Here is a 15,624-nt window from a genome sequence, read left to right as displayed (position 1 = left end):
CCAAGGTCACATGCTTTCACACAAAACATGTGGGCCTGTCATGATCCTGTCACAAAGAGCTACAAAACTGTAACATAAAGACAGGATCATGACAAAATACTATGATATCTACTTATTTTCATGTGAGAATATTTTACTCCCCTTTCCCATCTTCTTACATCTCATGTTTTATGTTTTCTGCATTGTTCATTATTTATGTTACTTTTTGGTTCATATTAAAAGGGTTAAACAGAAGACGTTGATGTTCTTGTATTTATGCATTTTACAATCTACTGATTGAAGACTTGTTTACCATGTTTACATAGTAACATAGCCTTAAAAGAATAGGTTTTGATTGCAACCATTTGGTTAAAGGAATAGTCTACCCTTTTTCCATATTAACTATGTTATTACCTCAACTTAGATGAATTAATACATATCTATCTTTTTTAATTCGTGCACTGTACAGTGCGTTGTGAATGTGTTAGCATTTAGCCTAGACCCATTCATTCCTATGGTACCAAACAGGGAAGCCACCAAACACTTCCGTGTTTTCCCTATTTAAAGACTGTTACATGAGGATACTAGTAAGTATGGTGCCACAAAATAAAACTTTTTTTTTTGTACCATAGGAATAAATGGGGCTAGGCTAAATGCTAACACATTCATAACGCGCTGTACAGTGCACGCATTGAAAAAAGATAGGTATGTATTAATTCGTCTAGGTTGAGGTAATAACATAGTTTAATATGGCAAAAGAGTAGACTATTCCTTTAACAAAAAAGTGACCTCTTATTAAAACAGTGACATTTGTACTGTTTTTAATTGCACATTCATTTAAACCCAGTGTTATTCTATTAAAGGAAACACCACCATTTTTCAAAATTTTACTATGTTCTTAACTCAACTTAAGAAGAATTAATACATACCTTTCTTTTTTCAATACGTGCAGTTTTAATCTTTGTACAGTGCCTCTTAAATGTGTTAGCATTTAGCCAAGCCCCATTCATTCCTATGGCTCCAAACAGGGATGAATTTAGAAGCCACAAAAAACGTCCATGTTTTCCGTATTTAAAGACTGTTACATGAGCAATTACACCAGTAAGTATGGTGGCACAAAATAAATCTTTTGTTTGCAGCCATAGGAATGAAAGTGGCTAGGCTAAATGCTAACACATTCAAAAAGCGTTTTACAAAGATTAAAAGTGCACTTATTGTAAAAAGATTATTTATTAATTAATCTAAGTTGAGGTAAAAACATAGTAAAATATTGAAAAACGGTTGTGTTTCCCTTTAAGCCATAACTGTGTCATACATGAACACGTTAACTTGCAAACATTTCCCAGGGCTCAAAATTAACTTTTTTATTTGGTAGCACTGGTGCTCCCAACTTAAAAGAGTTAGGAGCACCAGCAAAAATTTAGGCGCACTCATCCAAAAATTATGAAGCACCACAACTACAATGTATAAGTTAATAGATTTATTTTATTAAAAATTAAACACCACAACTGGGCTTTACACATCCCAATGCCAAGCTTTGAAATTTGGTCTTTTTTGCTGCATAGATTACTAAAATAATACCCAAATGCTGTTTAAATAATATAGCAGCAATAATATTTTAACAATTACAGGAAACCAAAACAGTCGCAATTTCGAGCCCTGATTTCCTCTTATGCCATTGCATAAAACATGAATTTGAAAATCATTGTGGCATCAGTCCATCCTTTAATGGATAAAAATAAAATTGCAAGGTGGCAAAAAATGTCCCACCTTTACCTGGTATGTGACACAGCAAAGATGAAATATCCTATCTTATAATATAACCACGTCACTTTAGACTGTTATCTGTCTGTAAGCCCAGTCTTGTGTGTTAGGGAACAGTTTAGTAACAACAACACAGGCTTGTATCTATTGCTCACACACCAAAAGGTTTAAGGAGGCGTTGCTCTTTACTGCATCGGCAGGGGTGATGACAGCGGATGTGTTATAATTGCCGTTTCCATGGTACTGATATCACACCTCATAGATAAGTGTATCAACTGCAAGCACTAATCTGTAGTTCAGATCAGCTTTATATCTATAGCGTGCAGTGAATTGAAGCGATACAGTTATGGATATATCTGATCCTAGATCAGAACATGCTGGATTGTTTTAAATGATCTTGCAAGACTTGATCTTGTAGGTACTCATTTATAATCATGCTTCTATTGAATGATACCTGAGAGGCTTGTTTACAGAAAGTGTTATGTTTTCTTTAGAAACATTTCATATCAGTTCATACAAAGATGCTCAGGTAACAAAACAAGATTTGAATAGTTTAGTTAGTTATCTGATACCTGATCCACTCTGAAGGCAGAGGTGAGACTGTAGGCCTACCTTTGATACTGCAAATGAAAATATCTACATTAAAGCTGTTGCGTAACAGTGTGCATCCTGTACATTATTCAGACATTTTGATTTACGGCTTTTGACTCAAAATTATGATTGGTTGATGATGCATTCAAAGCTGTTGTAAAATGCAAACAAACATGCGTTAAGAACAACTTTAATCAGTTTAATACTGCATCTTACACCTTATACTTGACACTGTCTGTGAAATCCATACTAAAGTCTTATAATCTAATTTTGAGAGTAGGTTGATTTCACATTGATTTCTATCTTTAGTCAATATTAAAGATATCAAGGTTATAGTTTCACAAAAGGTTATTTCCATTATTTAGGAGGGTCACTTTTCCTTGTTTTGCCCTTCAGTGACATTCCCCAGTTCCGCAGTCACTCCACATTGTTACCCAGAGGGACCTTTTGTTGCTGGATTTATGGATGTATTTTTGAGTCAATGACTTGGAAGTCTTCACTGAGGTCACTTTAACACACGTGGGACAGTTGTCGGCACGCAATCATGCATCAAAGAGACATCTTTCCTACATATTTTGCATTTATTTACTGTACATTGAATATCACTGCAGTGATGACTGAATAGTGTCATTTCTCTCACATTAGTTCATCAGTAAAGCCATCTGTGCTGCCACCAGTTAACCGAAGGTTACCTACTATGACCTTATTCACACTTTTATGTTTTCACATTTTAGATTTGCACTGTGTCATTGCTGAGCTGGAGTGAGTTTATTTACCATGTGTGCTGTCAGAAGCTGAGAACAGTGATGAAAACGGTTTTAAAAATGTGTCATTTTTACATTTAAGCATATTATTTTTGTCAGTGTTGTTGATTCTGAGAAGAAACTCTTTTTCTCTGAAACTGAAAATGATTGATTACAGTCAGATTCTTTGGGTAAAAGCGTCTGCTAAATGACTAAATATAATAAGATGTCGGTCTAAAGCGTTTTTTTTTTCTTTTAGGATAGCTTATTTTTTCTGCTAGTTTTTATTTTAATGTCTCAATATAAATTATTTATTTTAGTTTATTTAATTCATTAAGAGTCCTGACAGATGGTTACAGAGCCCTGATATCACTCATGTATGTATATAAAGATTGCCTAACCATCTAGAAGAGAAGGACTGTTCATAAAAAAGCATAAACCTCAGCCTCACCTGCTCCAATAGGCATCCTGCCAACATTTCGACCACTAAACTAAAACTTGTGTGCACGTCTCTGCATTCTTCCTGACTGATTTCAGGCCATGGATGGCTCTGATCTTTCCCACAGAAGATGTAATGCTTTAGAGGAATCAATCCATTAACAGGTAATTGTGCACCAAGCTCTGTGTATTTTCCACATTGGGCCAGGGGAAAGTGACACAAACAGTGCAGCTGTGGTACAGACTACAAAGGGAAACCAAGATTAGGGCACCTTAAACCAGTGGCAAGCATAGATATTGCTTTTTCCACTCACTGGAAACAGACTATTAGGGTGTTAAAGCATAGACTTTATTGAACATTACTTAAACTGGGAATTATAACCATGTTCCCAGAAAAAAAATGTATAAGCTTTATTTTTCTATTCCCTTTGGCAATTTATTTAAGCATAAACCCGTTTTAGATGTATGAGTAAAGTAATTTTTACAATTGGGTAGGGCTACAACTGGTTTAATGGTTAGAGAGTTGGGCTTGTAACAGGAAGTTTGCCAGTTCGAGTCTCACACCCAGCAGGTTGTGACCGAGGTGCTCTTGAGCAAGGCACGTTTCCCATTGCGATAGTTGCCCACTGCTCCTGATTGGTCCAACCAAGTGATAATCGGTTCAACCACGAAGACAATCTGGACTTTACCTAGGATTGTCGTGAGGGGGAAAATCAGCCCAAATTCAGCCCTGATTATCTTGTGGTGTGTTTGGCGACTTTTGCAGAGCGCGTTGACTGATGCCATGCGTGTTTGTACAGAAACTGTCATGTCAGACAGTGGTAGTGATAAACGTGATGATGTGCAAACATCTATTTGTCAATTTTGATTTTGTGGCGGACTGCTGACAAATAAATGAATGTATAGGAAACACTGCATTCCTACGATGCTCGCTCCCACTTTTTGTATGATGTTACAGCAGGGCAAAAATAACTACACGCCTATAATCCCTCCCACTATGAATTGGTACTAAACTCAATGGAAAAGCAAACCAAGCCAAAGTGAGCTGAGCTGACACTTGTGAGGTACTATGCAATGGAAAATGCTATTAGACATGTGTGGTATTATGAGTTCTTATAATTTCACAGGCTTTCCAACTATTGAAATGAATACTGACGCTCACTGACCAATCTGAAAATGAAATAAATCATTAAGCAGCCTGTTCACTGTGTTAGATAGACATCTCACTGATAGCTCGAGGTGATTAATTTAAGTTAATAGCATTTCTTCCCACCCATCTCCAGACTTTTTCACTCTCAAATTACATAGACACTTATTAAAGATATTCATCTGATTAGATTACTGTTAGATTATTTTCTCAATAAAAAAGAAATCAGGAATTCCAAGCTGTCGCCTCTAATTTGGCTATGGAAAAGTTTTCACGAGTACATTAGTTTTTCTTTCATGTACATGAGGCTTGTCAATGGAAATTAAGAGGCCATTACTAGGTCTATAAAGATGAGGAACCATTTTCAATGTATTGTGTAACGCTTGACAGTTATTATGGGAAATATGCACTGGCTTACAATTTAATCAAAGTTTTTATAATTATACTCTTCATGTTTTTTCAAATTCTTCAAACATTGGTAGGCAACAATCAACGTGCAGCAACTTAACTGCATGTTTATATCCATAATAATTGTTTAATATGTGTTTCCGTCAGTATATTTTTCATGGTATTACAGAGTGTCATGCACTGAGGTGGTAGTACCCTTTCAAATAGTACACCTTTGCACTTAAAAAGTTCATATTAGTACCTCAGAGCTACATATTGATACCTCAAATCTCATCATATGGAAACATACCCATTTTTAATACTGTGTGTACAGTAAATGTCTTCTGTATTTGTGTGTTTATAGTTATTCAAACTGCAGTGCGGTCTAATCCTCCGCTGCTGTTTTTGGCAATATTCCTTATTTTTCTTAATCTAAAGGCTTTCACCAAACAAACACGCAGAAATCCGTGAAGCTGTATGAGCCACCTGTGGTTTAAAGTCGGTCTATTGTGGATTTTTCTTTCTCAGTGTAGTACATTTTGCATTTTGGAAGCCCCTTGAGTTTAGACGTGTCAAAGCATTGTGTTAAACTGTTAAAAGATCCAACTAAGGCTATATGTCAAAAATGTTAGCTCCTATAGATTCAAGGTTTAGATCCAGTTCTCTTATCTCTCTCATGTCATACTCCATGAGATGAAGGGAAAGTACAGCATGCAGGAGAGGATAAGTGAAATCTTTTCAACTTTCTAGATAGACAAGCTCATACATCATTTGCACCTCATGAAAACTGACAGCTGTAATTGCAATGTTTTACATGATGGATATCCATGAAAGTGACCTGTAATTAGCATCCTGTGGAGCTTGTCCTTCCAGACAAATTGTAATTTTGTAAATTTAATAATCTCTGCCTGCATCTGATAAAATGCTTTTAAACACAAAACAGGTTAACATTTCTGCATAAAGAGGAACATTAATGAACAACACACAATCTCATGGCAACCCATTTGTATTTTACTAAGTGGCCAGTTCCAATGAATTTATATGACCAAATACATTTTTGTACAATTTGCTTACACCCCGTGAACTTGGGTTTAGGGGCCGGGTTAGGGGTGGGATGAAGGGACTCGCCGATATATCGGCCAATAATCGGTATCGGACGGTAAAAGCTGTTTTCCAATATTCATGGACGAAACGATATATCACGTAAAATGCAATGCAATAGCACTCTGTGTATAAAAAGATTAAAAAAGTTCACTAGTGTAATGTTTAATATATTAATAATAATAACATAAATTCAGAATTTAGTTAATGCATGTTAATATAACCCATAAACTATCGCCAGATAGTCATTCTGAAAAATCAGCTTTAGTTAACAGTGGAAAATTTTATATTGGTGCATCTCTATTGTGATCATTATTGTCATTATGTTTTTGTACGATTCACTTCATATGAATGAACCAGCTCCCAAAACACAAGTTTCCATGAGATCAGGTTGGAATGAATGTGTTATCTAAAACACATTTTTATATACAGTATAAGATTTTACCTTAAGGCTGTTATATGTTTCTAAATTAAATAGCTACAATTAGATGCAGTCAAAATTGATTAATTCACATTTATTGAAACCACTAAAACTCACCTGAAATCACTTTGCTGTCATTCAGAGAAAAATGTTGACTATACTTTTATGGTCTAAAAATGGTTCCTAGTTTTCACTGGGGCAGTTTCCATTCAAAAACTATACATTTGCACCTATCCTGCCATAAGCTATATAGGAGACATAATTTGTATGTATAGGGCTTATATGTGGATATAAAGAAGAAGCAATACAGGAGACCTATATTTCCTGTATATGCACGTATATGCACCTCAATTTTGCATATATGCAGCATATATATTATCATATATGGGCATATATGCTGTATATGTGCAGCATATATGTGCATAATAGCTGCATATAGGTTTCATATAGGCACATATATATTATTATATATGTGCATATAAGCTGCATATAGGTATATGCACATATATCCACATATAGGTTCTTTCCATGTGGGTAAAGAGTTCATATTATTACCTCCGAGGTACATGTTGGTACAAAAGAGTGTATACAGGTGTGCCTCATACATCTTGAAAGTGAAGCTGCTGGCTCTTTGATCACCCCCTGGTGGCTGGCTGCAGTACAAGTCATAAACCCCACCCTCTTCATGCAAACAATATTTCCCAAAAGATGGTTTTGGTCCTTTAAGGTAGTTGTTATCACACTGATATATGTTCAATTGTTCATTTTTGTGATAAGTTTAATTTAAGGTAGTAATATGCTATAGATACGGGTGTGTCCTTATTATTGGCGTGGTTGAATTGGCGTGCAAGCTTTTGGGCGGAAGTTTCCTTCTGCGCTTGCTCCAAACTGACATTTTTATGTAACATGGCAGCACCCATGGTCAGACATTTTTGGCTTCAATTTATTACAATGTAAAGAAGCGACGTCACAACATCCATCTTTTTTTACAGACTGTTAGAGTGTGAAATGTGTGAAATATAATTTTTAGTTTTTAACTTGTAAAATGGCTTTTTTATTATAGGTGCTAAAAGTTGAATTGTAACTTGCTTTAAAGCAGAAGGTGCAGAAGAACCGAATATTAAATGGTGGGATTTTAGCCTTTCACGCTCTCAAGTCACAATGCAATATAATCCAGGGCTTTAAATGCAAAACCACAGCACAGAAAATCCTCTTGTGTTACTTTTTATAGTTAGAAGACACATTAATATACCACTGAGGCACCATCTTCTGATGACAAACCCCAGAAGCATGTTTTCAATTCCTTTTGTTTATTTCCATGTGTTTACTGAGGTGGCATATCAGATTGAAACAGAATTGCTTTTTCTAATACAACATGTTTTCATTACATTATTTTTTTAGCTTCTGTATGATATCACGCAGTTCCCGTTCAGATCCGCTTGAAATTTTTATTTTATTGAAAAGATTGAAGAAGCCAGTAGGATCTGACATCTGTTTGTGCATTTTGTACTTTTCCTTTACTACTTTAAAAAAAATTACGCACTGACCCAATTTTCTCTCACCCCTCCTCCTGGACCTTTCTGGCCCTTATACTTCAGTCAACCAGAGTAAGACAGTGCAAAAGCAGCACACAAACACAATGTTTGACCTCATAAAGCTTCCGCTTTGCATAGCCGACCCTGCAGTCTGAGTACATCCGTGTTTATACAAACTCTATTCAGCCCACTGTCTGTGTGGTCATCTCTTCATCAACAAGAATCAAAAAGCATTACGACAGAATAAGAATTCACAAAGAAGTGCTTCAGACATGAGATAGGAAAGTTTGTGAATATACAGTACTGTGCAAAAGTCTTAGGACACCATGCAGCTACCAATAGATTTGTTGTTTTTGCAATTGTATAGTGATCATATGTAATTATTTCTCAGTCTCTTTATTAGAATACGACCAGAAAATACATGTGTATGTAGTATTAAAAACAGTATAAAAGTAAAAGCTGAAGTGTCACATATTTCCACTTGAGCAATAGCAGGCAGCTGCAGGATCTCTTAAACCTAAATAAAATTAAATCCTCATTTCTAATTCTAATCGAATGACTTCAGGACTTCAGTCTCCTCAAAAAAGCGAATTTAGTTCGGAAAATTGTTTTGTTTTTAATTTTGTGTTATTCCATGCATTTCTATTTATATCTATACAAATAAAAAGAGTGAAAAATAAATATGGATAGACATTAAAACTTTGCTAAAACAACAAAGCTGGTGGTGGTGGTGGCCTAAGACTTTTGCACAGTATGTCCATTTAACATTAGTTGTTTTCTGCAGAAATAGCACATATGTAAAATATTTCTCACAGTAAAGCATCAAAATAAGAATCTAAGGAAATGTCAAAATGATTGGCATTCATGTTTATTTGTGATAGGTGATGTATTACACTGTATAATGCTGCAGTCAATGTGACTCTTTTCCAACCCCAGCCTGTATTTCCATCACTTGTAGTGAAGTGTGTATAAATGTATGTATGCTAATGGCCGTGCTGGAACAGGAGGGGTGTTGACATGCTTGAACAGGGCTGTGAAAGTTTCCCAATAGACCATGAGGAACAGCTGGGTTAACTAGGTCTAATGCCAGGGGCCTGGCCGGTAAACTTCATAGAGTAGAGCAATTGAGCCACGCTAGACTGATGCCTGAGCGCTGGAGGGACAGAGGCAAAGAGCCAAAATCTCAGTGTTACCGATGTTATGCTGCTGTAGAGATGCAGTGTTAAAGTAACAGCTCATCTAAAAATAACAATTGTGTTATATTTATTCAATCTCGTGTCAGTCCAGTCTCTCAAGTCATATAAAATCATGCAGTAGCTTTGTTTGAGAACAGACCAGAAGTCAGTGTTGTTTATTATGCCAATGAAAAACTTTCTTTAAAAGCTTCTCCACAAACTCAACTGAACTTAAATTTAACCTTGATTAATATTCTAAGCAGGTACATAATGTCAACAGTTCTGGATTCCTAAAGTAGATTCCTAAAAGTGTTTTTTGGCGGCTCACACACCACGCCATGTGACATAATCAACTGTGTTCCTGTGCAACAAAAGGCCTCTATTGTGGGACTAGTATGGAGTCCAAAAGTTTGAGCTTCAGTAGCTCAGGTGCTCCATGAGCCGTGACCATTCATTTTCATTGCCTCATGGGCCATTCACAAGAGACTGTAAAAGTGGAGGTCAGCAGTAAATATAAGTAGATGGCATATTAAATGGGGGAAAATGTACAAACAAGGTCTAATGCGGATGTGTCGATCCATACAGCCCTTGAATAATAGTCATAAATTATAACATCTCTATCAAACCACATTAAGAAGTTTGAGTGCTAATTGAGTAAAAGGATATTAGTGTACTGTACATTATTTGTAAGAAACGATTGAATCTTTCTCACTGTCTCTCTCTCTATCTCTCTTAACAGGAGTTTGCTACCCTGACTAAGGAGCTCAATCAGTGTCGAGAGCAGCTTTTAGAAAAAGAGGAGGAGATTTCTGAGCTTAAAGCGGAGAGGAACAATACCAGGGTGAGTGTGTTACAATGACCAGATGTCCTGATAAATTCAGGACAGTTTTATTGTTAGGGTAATAACATAAGCCTTATCTTTAGTTTAATTGATCAAAAGAAACATTTAAACTGTCTCTTATGTGATTTGTGCTTTTACTATCATGAGCCAGCAACTATGACCATGCAGTTTTTGCCTTTGTTGCTTCCTTTTCAGATTATAAAAGGGATAGGTTACCCAAATATGAAAATTCCCCTTTCATATTATTTGTTTTTCCTACTATGGAAGTCAGTGGTTATGTCAACTCTGTGTTTACTATCATTTATCAAAATATTTTATTTGCGTTCAACAGAAAAAAATGCATAAGGGTGAGTAATCGATGACAGAACTATCCATTTAATTGAAAGTATCCATGATGCATAAATGTGATTTTCACAACACGATTATCTCACTGCAACAATATTTTTGCGATGTCTACTGCCTTGTTTTTGGTTAGCGTAATTTCAATTCAATTCAATTTTATTTATATAGCGCTTTTTACAATTGTTAATTGTTTCAAAGCAGCTTTACATGAATAGATGTAGGGGAAAACACAGAATAATCTATAGATAATATAAGAAGAAGAATACAGCGGCTAAGAATAAACCGTACAAGCGAGCGTAGTAATAATGTAATGTATACAGTAAAGTGCTAAGTTAGGCCAATGTTGGCTGACTCTCCGGAGGATGAAAAAAACCCATAGGATATATATATATAAACACGATAGGGATAGGAAACGGGTAAGCGGATTATACTGGTTCAGCCGGTGGTCGTTGGTTGCGTATCGGCTGGGCATCACGTTGAAGGACAGCCAGTATATCAGTGGTGTGATGACCTTCACAGCAGCAAGAACTGGGGCTGTTTGTCTCATCGTCCTCGGGGTCGAGGACGAGACAGGGAGAGAAAAACAGAATCCTATTAGCGTAGGGGCCGTTCGCATGTATAGCAAGTGTCATACAGTATTGTGGTTAAAAATTGTGGTTCCAGACAGGCTACCTATTGCAGCATAAATATATTACCCAGATGAGTTATGTGAATGCTTTGTTCTGGACAAACTACCTATTGCGGGATAGGAATATTTACTTGACATATTATGTGAATGCTTTGTTATAGAAGAATGTCTCAAGCTTAGACTTCAAGTGATCGACTGTGTCTTATTCAGTCAAATGAATTTTTGGTATTTTATTTTGTTTAATTCATTTTTGGCCAATTAATTATACTCAAAAGACAAGATAAGGATGGCGAAACAGGCTTTGTAACAAGTGGCAGTTCGTGACTGCTCTTCTGAGGGGCGCCAATTCAAAATATGTGTTCGGAGTGTCATGTGTGTTGCTCGTGTTTTCAAAATACCAAAAGTACCAAATTAGTTGCAAACAGTGGTGGCCGGTGACTTCTTTTTGAGGGCGCACAATGCAAAGCTCGTCACAACATATATGTAGCCTGTCATGTGTGTGGTTCGTCATTTCAAAATATGTGTTTGCTGCGTCATGTAAACCATGTGCATCACGTGTTTTGTCAAAGTAAGTGCCTGCTGCACACATCAAAACCGTTTGTGATAAAAGAGACGCTCACTTTCACAAAATACTCGCAAGACACTCCCTTAACAGTAAAATCTGATTATGCATGAGATTATGCGAGTATCTGGCAAACGTGAGTGTCTCTTTTATCATATACCCTTAAGGCGCGTCTGCAACAGGCACTTTTTTGACTAGATGCGTGATGCACATAGGTTCACATGACGCGCCAAACACATATTTTGAAATGACGAACCACACACATGACAGGCTACATATATGTTGTGACGAGCTTTGCATTGTGCGCCCTCAAAAAAAATCACCGGCCACCACTGTTTGTAACTAATTTGGTACTTTTGGTAATTTCTGGTAATTTTAAATGGCTGCTGAATTATTTACGATATTATCATACAGTATGTGTGTTATTAAAGCAATACCAAATATCAAAATTTCCAAAAATCAAAATTACCCCATATAATAACTAGTTTCTGGTAATGATGCCATCTTTGACTTGCACAATTCACAAAGCCAGTTATTACAGGCTATAAAGTTTGAAATATGGACATTTTTCGTACAAAATCACATTGATTATCTGCAAAAGACCTTTATTAACCCCTTGGAGCTGTGTGGATTACTTCTGTGAAGGATGGACGCACTTTTTGGGGGTTTATAGTTTGAAGTTCCCTGATCCCTGTTTTCTACCATTATAAAGCTTGGAAGAGCAAGGACATTTATTAAATAACTCCAAATGTGTTTGTCTGAAAGATGATGGTATATATATATGTATATATATATGTATATATGTATCTCGATTGCTTTAGAGTGAGTAGATCATGGGGTAATTTTAATATTTGGCTGGAGTTTCCCTTTAACACAATATCATTATTCATCATGTTTTTTTTATATCCTGGTTATTTTAAATACCAGTATATTGTGAGACCCGTATTTAAAAAGATATTAGCTGCTATTTTTTTAGCTACCATCTGACTAATTTAAATATTTAATAGCTTGTTACAACAAATCATTTGCAGTCATTATGAAATCTTATAACATATGTTAAGTCAACGTATTGGATCTCAGTATAAAACTGAGAATTAAAGTTGAGTTAAAGCTAGTAATGTGTCTACAATTCAGATCAAAGCCATTTTCAATAAAGCATATTTAATCCCTGTTCTTTAGAAATTGTTTGTACATTTAAGCAAAAATTAAAATAGGCCAAAAACTGTTTCAATTTTTTGGTAATGCGGTCGCCCTATAGTGTCTATAGTAGTTCTGGATTCCCAGGTATGAGTATTAAATTAGACAAATATTTGAATTATTTTCAATTCCTGTACTCTAATCTGACCTTCAATCCTGACCTTTATCTGTTATTAATTTAAACAAGCTAAACCTTTCAAAGATTTAAATAATGTAATACTATCATTGTCGTAATGCCGTATTGATCATACAGTAATTAGCATCCATGTCAGTTCCTGCAGTGCTCACATTTACCACACATGTGTGTTTCTGCATCTTTGCTTTGCTCTGCAGCTTCTTCTGGAGCACTTGGAGTGTCTGGTGTCTCGTCACGAGCGCTCGCTGAGGATGACTGTGGTGAAGAGGCAGGCTCCTCCGCCCTCAGGAGTGTCCAGTGAGGTGGAGGTGCTCAAGGCTCTCAAATCTCTATTCGAGCATCATAAAGCCCTGGATGAGAAAGTAAGAAAGCCATATGGAGTAAAATGTTATTCATTTTTTCTTGTTATGGTAGACTTTACACCTTACTGTAGTGCAGGGTTGCAGAGGATGCACTACTTTGGAAGATCATCCTGCTAGCAACACCAAGGTCATGGTTTAAACCCCCTCAGAGTATAAAACAAAAAGCATTTGCTGGTTTCAATCTGTCAGTGGTGTAAAGTCAACAGGGACTGTGTTACAAAGAATGACGATTAGTGCTCAATTACGTGCCTAAAGGTGGAATGAGTGCTGGGGGGCTCATGGGGTTGCCATGTGTGTATTTTGTTATTTGAGTCCCTTTTGTTGTTAATTTGTGCAGGTGCGTGAAAGGTTACGTGTGGCTCTTGAAAGAGTAACTACGTTAGAAGGACAGCTGGCGGCCGCCACTCAAGAGGTACTGTATCTTTAAGCATATATGTGTGTGTGTGTGTGTGTGTGTGTGTGTGTGTGTGTGTGTTGAGGTATGCATGCACACTGATATGGATTTGCTGATCTTATTAACATCTGTGCAGTGACCACCTGCCCCCTGCTGTCAATCTCTGCATGCTGTCTATTTCCATCTCTCACATGCCACTAACAGAAAGCAGAGCAAATGCACTTGACATACTGTAGATTTACGTTTGTGTGGAATTTGGCGTTGACACCACAATTACACAGCCATGGTCCAAAATGAAGTTTTTATCACACCTGCCAATAGCAAGTGAATTGACAAAGTAGTGAAATATTTATTACCAGATATGAAAACGTTTCAGGCGTTATTTTTAATAAAATATTTTTCTTTTTATCTCATTCACACTGGTGATGAACACATTTTAAGTTGTGTGTGTGTGTGTGTGTGTGTGTGTGTGTGTGTGTGTGTGTGTGTGTGTGTGTGTGTGTGTGTGTGTGTGTGTGTGTGTGTGTGTGTGTGTGTGTGTCATGACAGATGTTTTTCTAGCAGACAGATGTTTGCTTTTGGTGTATTTGAACTGCTTGATAAGTGTTAATTTTAAAACCTGCTTACGCCTGTATTCATTGCATATCTTTCAGATACAGTATAACTGTATCAGTTTTCTTTAGTTGTATAGTATCATATCTTTTAAATACTGGATTGTTTATACTAGCTTCTCTTTATGTACATGAGACTGTATGAGTTTCTGCAGTTAAGCTAACACTGAAAAAAACACACAGTCACCACCATCGAGTTCTTCATCTTCTGCCTCCCACTTAACAGAAACTCAAGTGGACACAACAGAGAACTGAAAAACTAAAACACACTACAGGGTAATAGTAAAATACATGACCATTCAGAAATGTTGTGTGCCGCAGGCCTTGCTGTCCCAGTTTTCTGTTCTTTTCTAGAATAAATCCACACATCATTGAGCTGTCTGGTGTGGCTCAGTGACAAAAATAAGTTTTTTTTGTGATCCATTGAGTCATTGGCTGCAGTCTACACTGGTGACATTGTGTAGCATTATGACAAAAATTCTGCTGCCTCAGTACAAACACAGTCACTTTTGTTTTTATCACTCGATATCTTTCATTTAATCCATCCTTTCTTTTTTATTTCTTTTTTCCTATCCTATTTTGTTCTTTCTATGTTTTGCTTCCTTTCTTCTTTGACTTCACTCTTCCTTTCTTTTATATTTTCTTTCTCTTTCCATTTGTTCTTGTGTTTTCCTCCCTTACCTCTTTCATTTTTCTTTCCCTCCTTCGAACTTTGCTTCTCTCCTTTCATTCTTACTTTTTTCTTTCTTTTGTTTCTGTCTTTCTTTTTTACTTCATTCTTTCCTCTCTTTCTTCCTTTGTTCCTTCCTTTCTTCTTTGACTTGACTTTTCCTTATTTTATATTTTCTTTCTCTTTTCTTTTGTTATTTTGTTTTCCTCCCTTCCCTCTTTCATTTTTCTTTCCCCTTCTTCATCCTTTGCTTATTTCTTTTCATTCTTACTTTTTTACTTTCTTCTTTCCTCCCTTTCTTCCTTCCTTAATTCCTTCCTTTGTTTATGTCAGGTGCGGGGAGACAGAACCCAAGTGCAGACAGCTCTCAACCAAAAGACTTTTATTATATAACAAAAACACCCTCGAGGGGGTAAAACAAAGACAATAATCCAAAAGAATAACATGACACTAAACAGGGCAGAATGAGACAAAACAAGAACACACAACATCACCATAGATGAACAATGATCCAGCACTAGACAGCAGACACAAGGGCATTAAATAGGGGAGAACTAAACTAGGGAACGAGGACACACAGGTGAAGGGCGTTAACTAATA

The 15,624-nt window shown here is 36.4% G+C and overlaps 1 protein-coding gene across 13 annotated transcripts in view; it reads left to right on the top strand.

Annotated features, from left to right (window-relative positions):
• ppfia4 (PTPRF interacting protein alpha 4) overlaps positions 1-15,624 on the top strand; it is a 100,129-nt gene that overhangs the window by 46,809 nt on the left and 37,696 nt on the right. For all 13 annotated transcript variants that reach the window (XM_065241403.2, XM_065241400.2, XM_065241398.2 and 10 more), the window contains exons 2-4: positions 10,021-10,122; positions 13,185-13,349; positions 13,687-13,761. In XM_065241403.2, coding sequence (XP_065097475.1) covers positions 10,021-10,122; positions 13,185-13,349; positions 13,687-13,761 — 342 coding nt within the window. The remainder of the gene's footprint in view (positions 1-10,020; positions 10,123-13,184; positions 13,350-13,686; positions 13,762-15,624) is intronic.

Source organism: Paramisgurnus dabryanus, chromosome 14, assembly GCF_030506205.2.
Source record: "Paramisgurnus dabryanus chromosome 14, PD_genome_1.1, whole genome shotgun sequence".
NCBI classification, from domain to species: Eukaryota; Metazoa; Chordata; class Actinopteri; order Cypriniformes; family Cobitidae; genus Paramisgurnus; species Paramisgurnus dabryanus.
The sequence above is the reverse complement of the archived record's forward strand: the minus strand, read 5'-3'. Positions and strand labels throughout refer to the sequence as shown.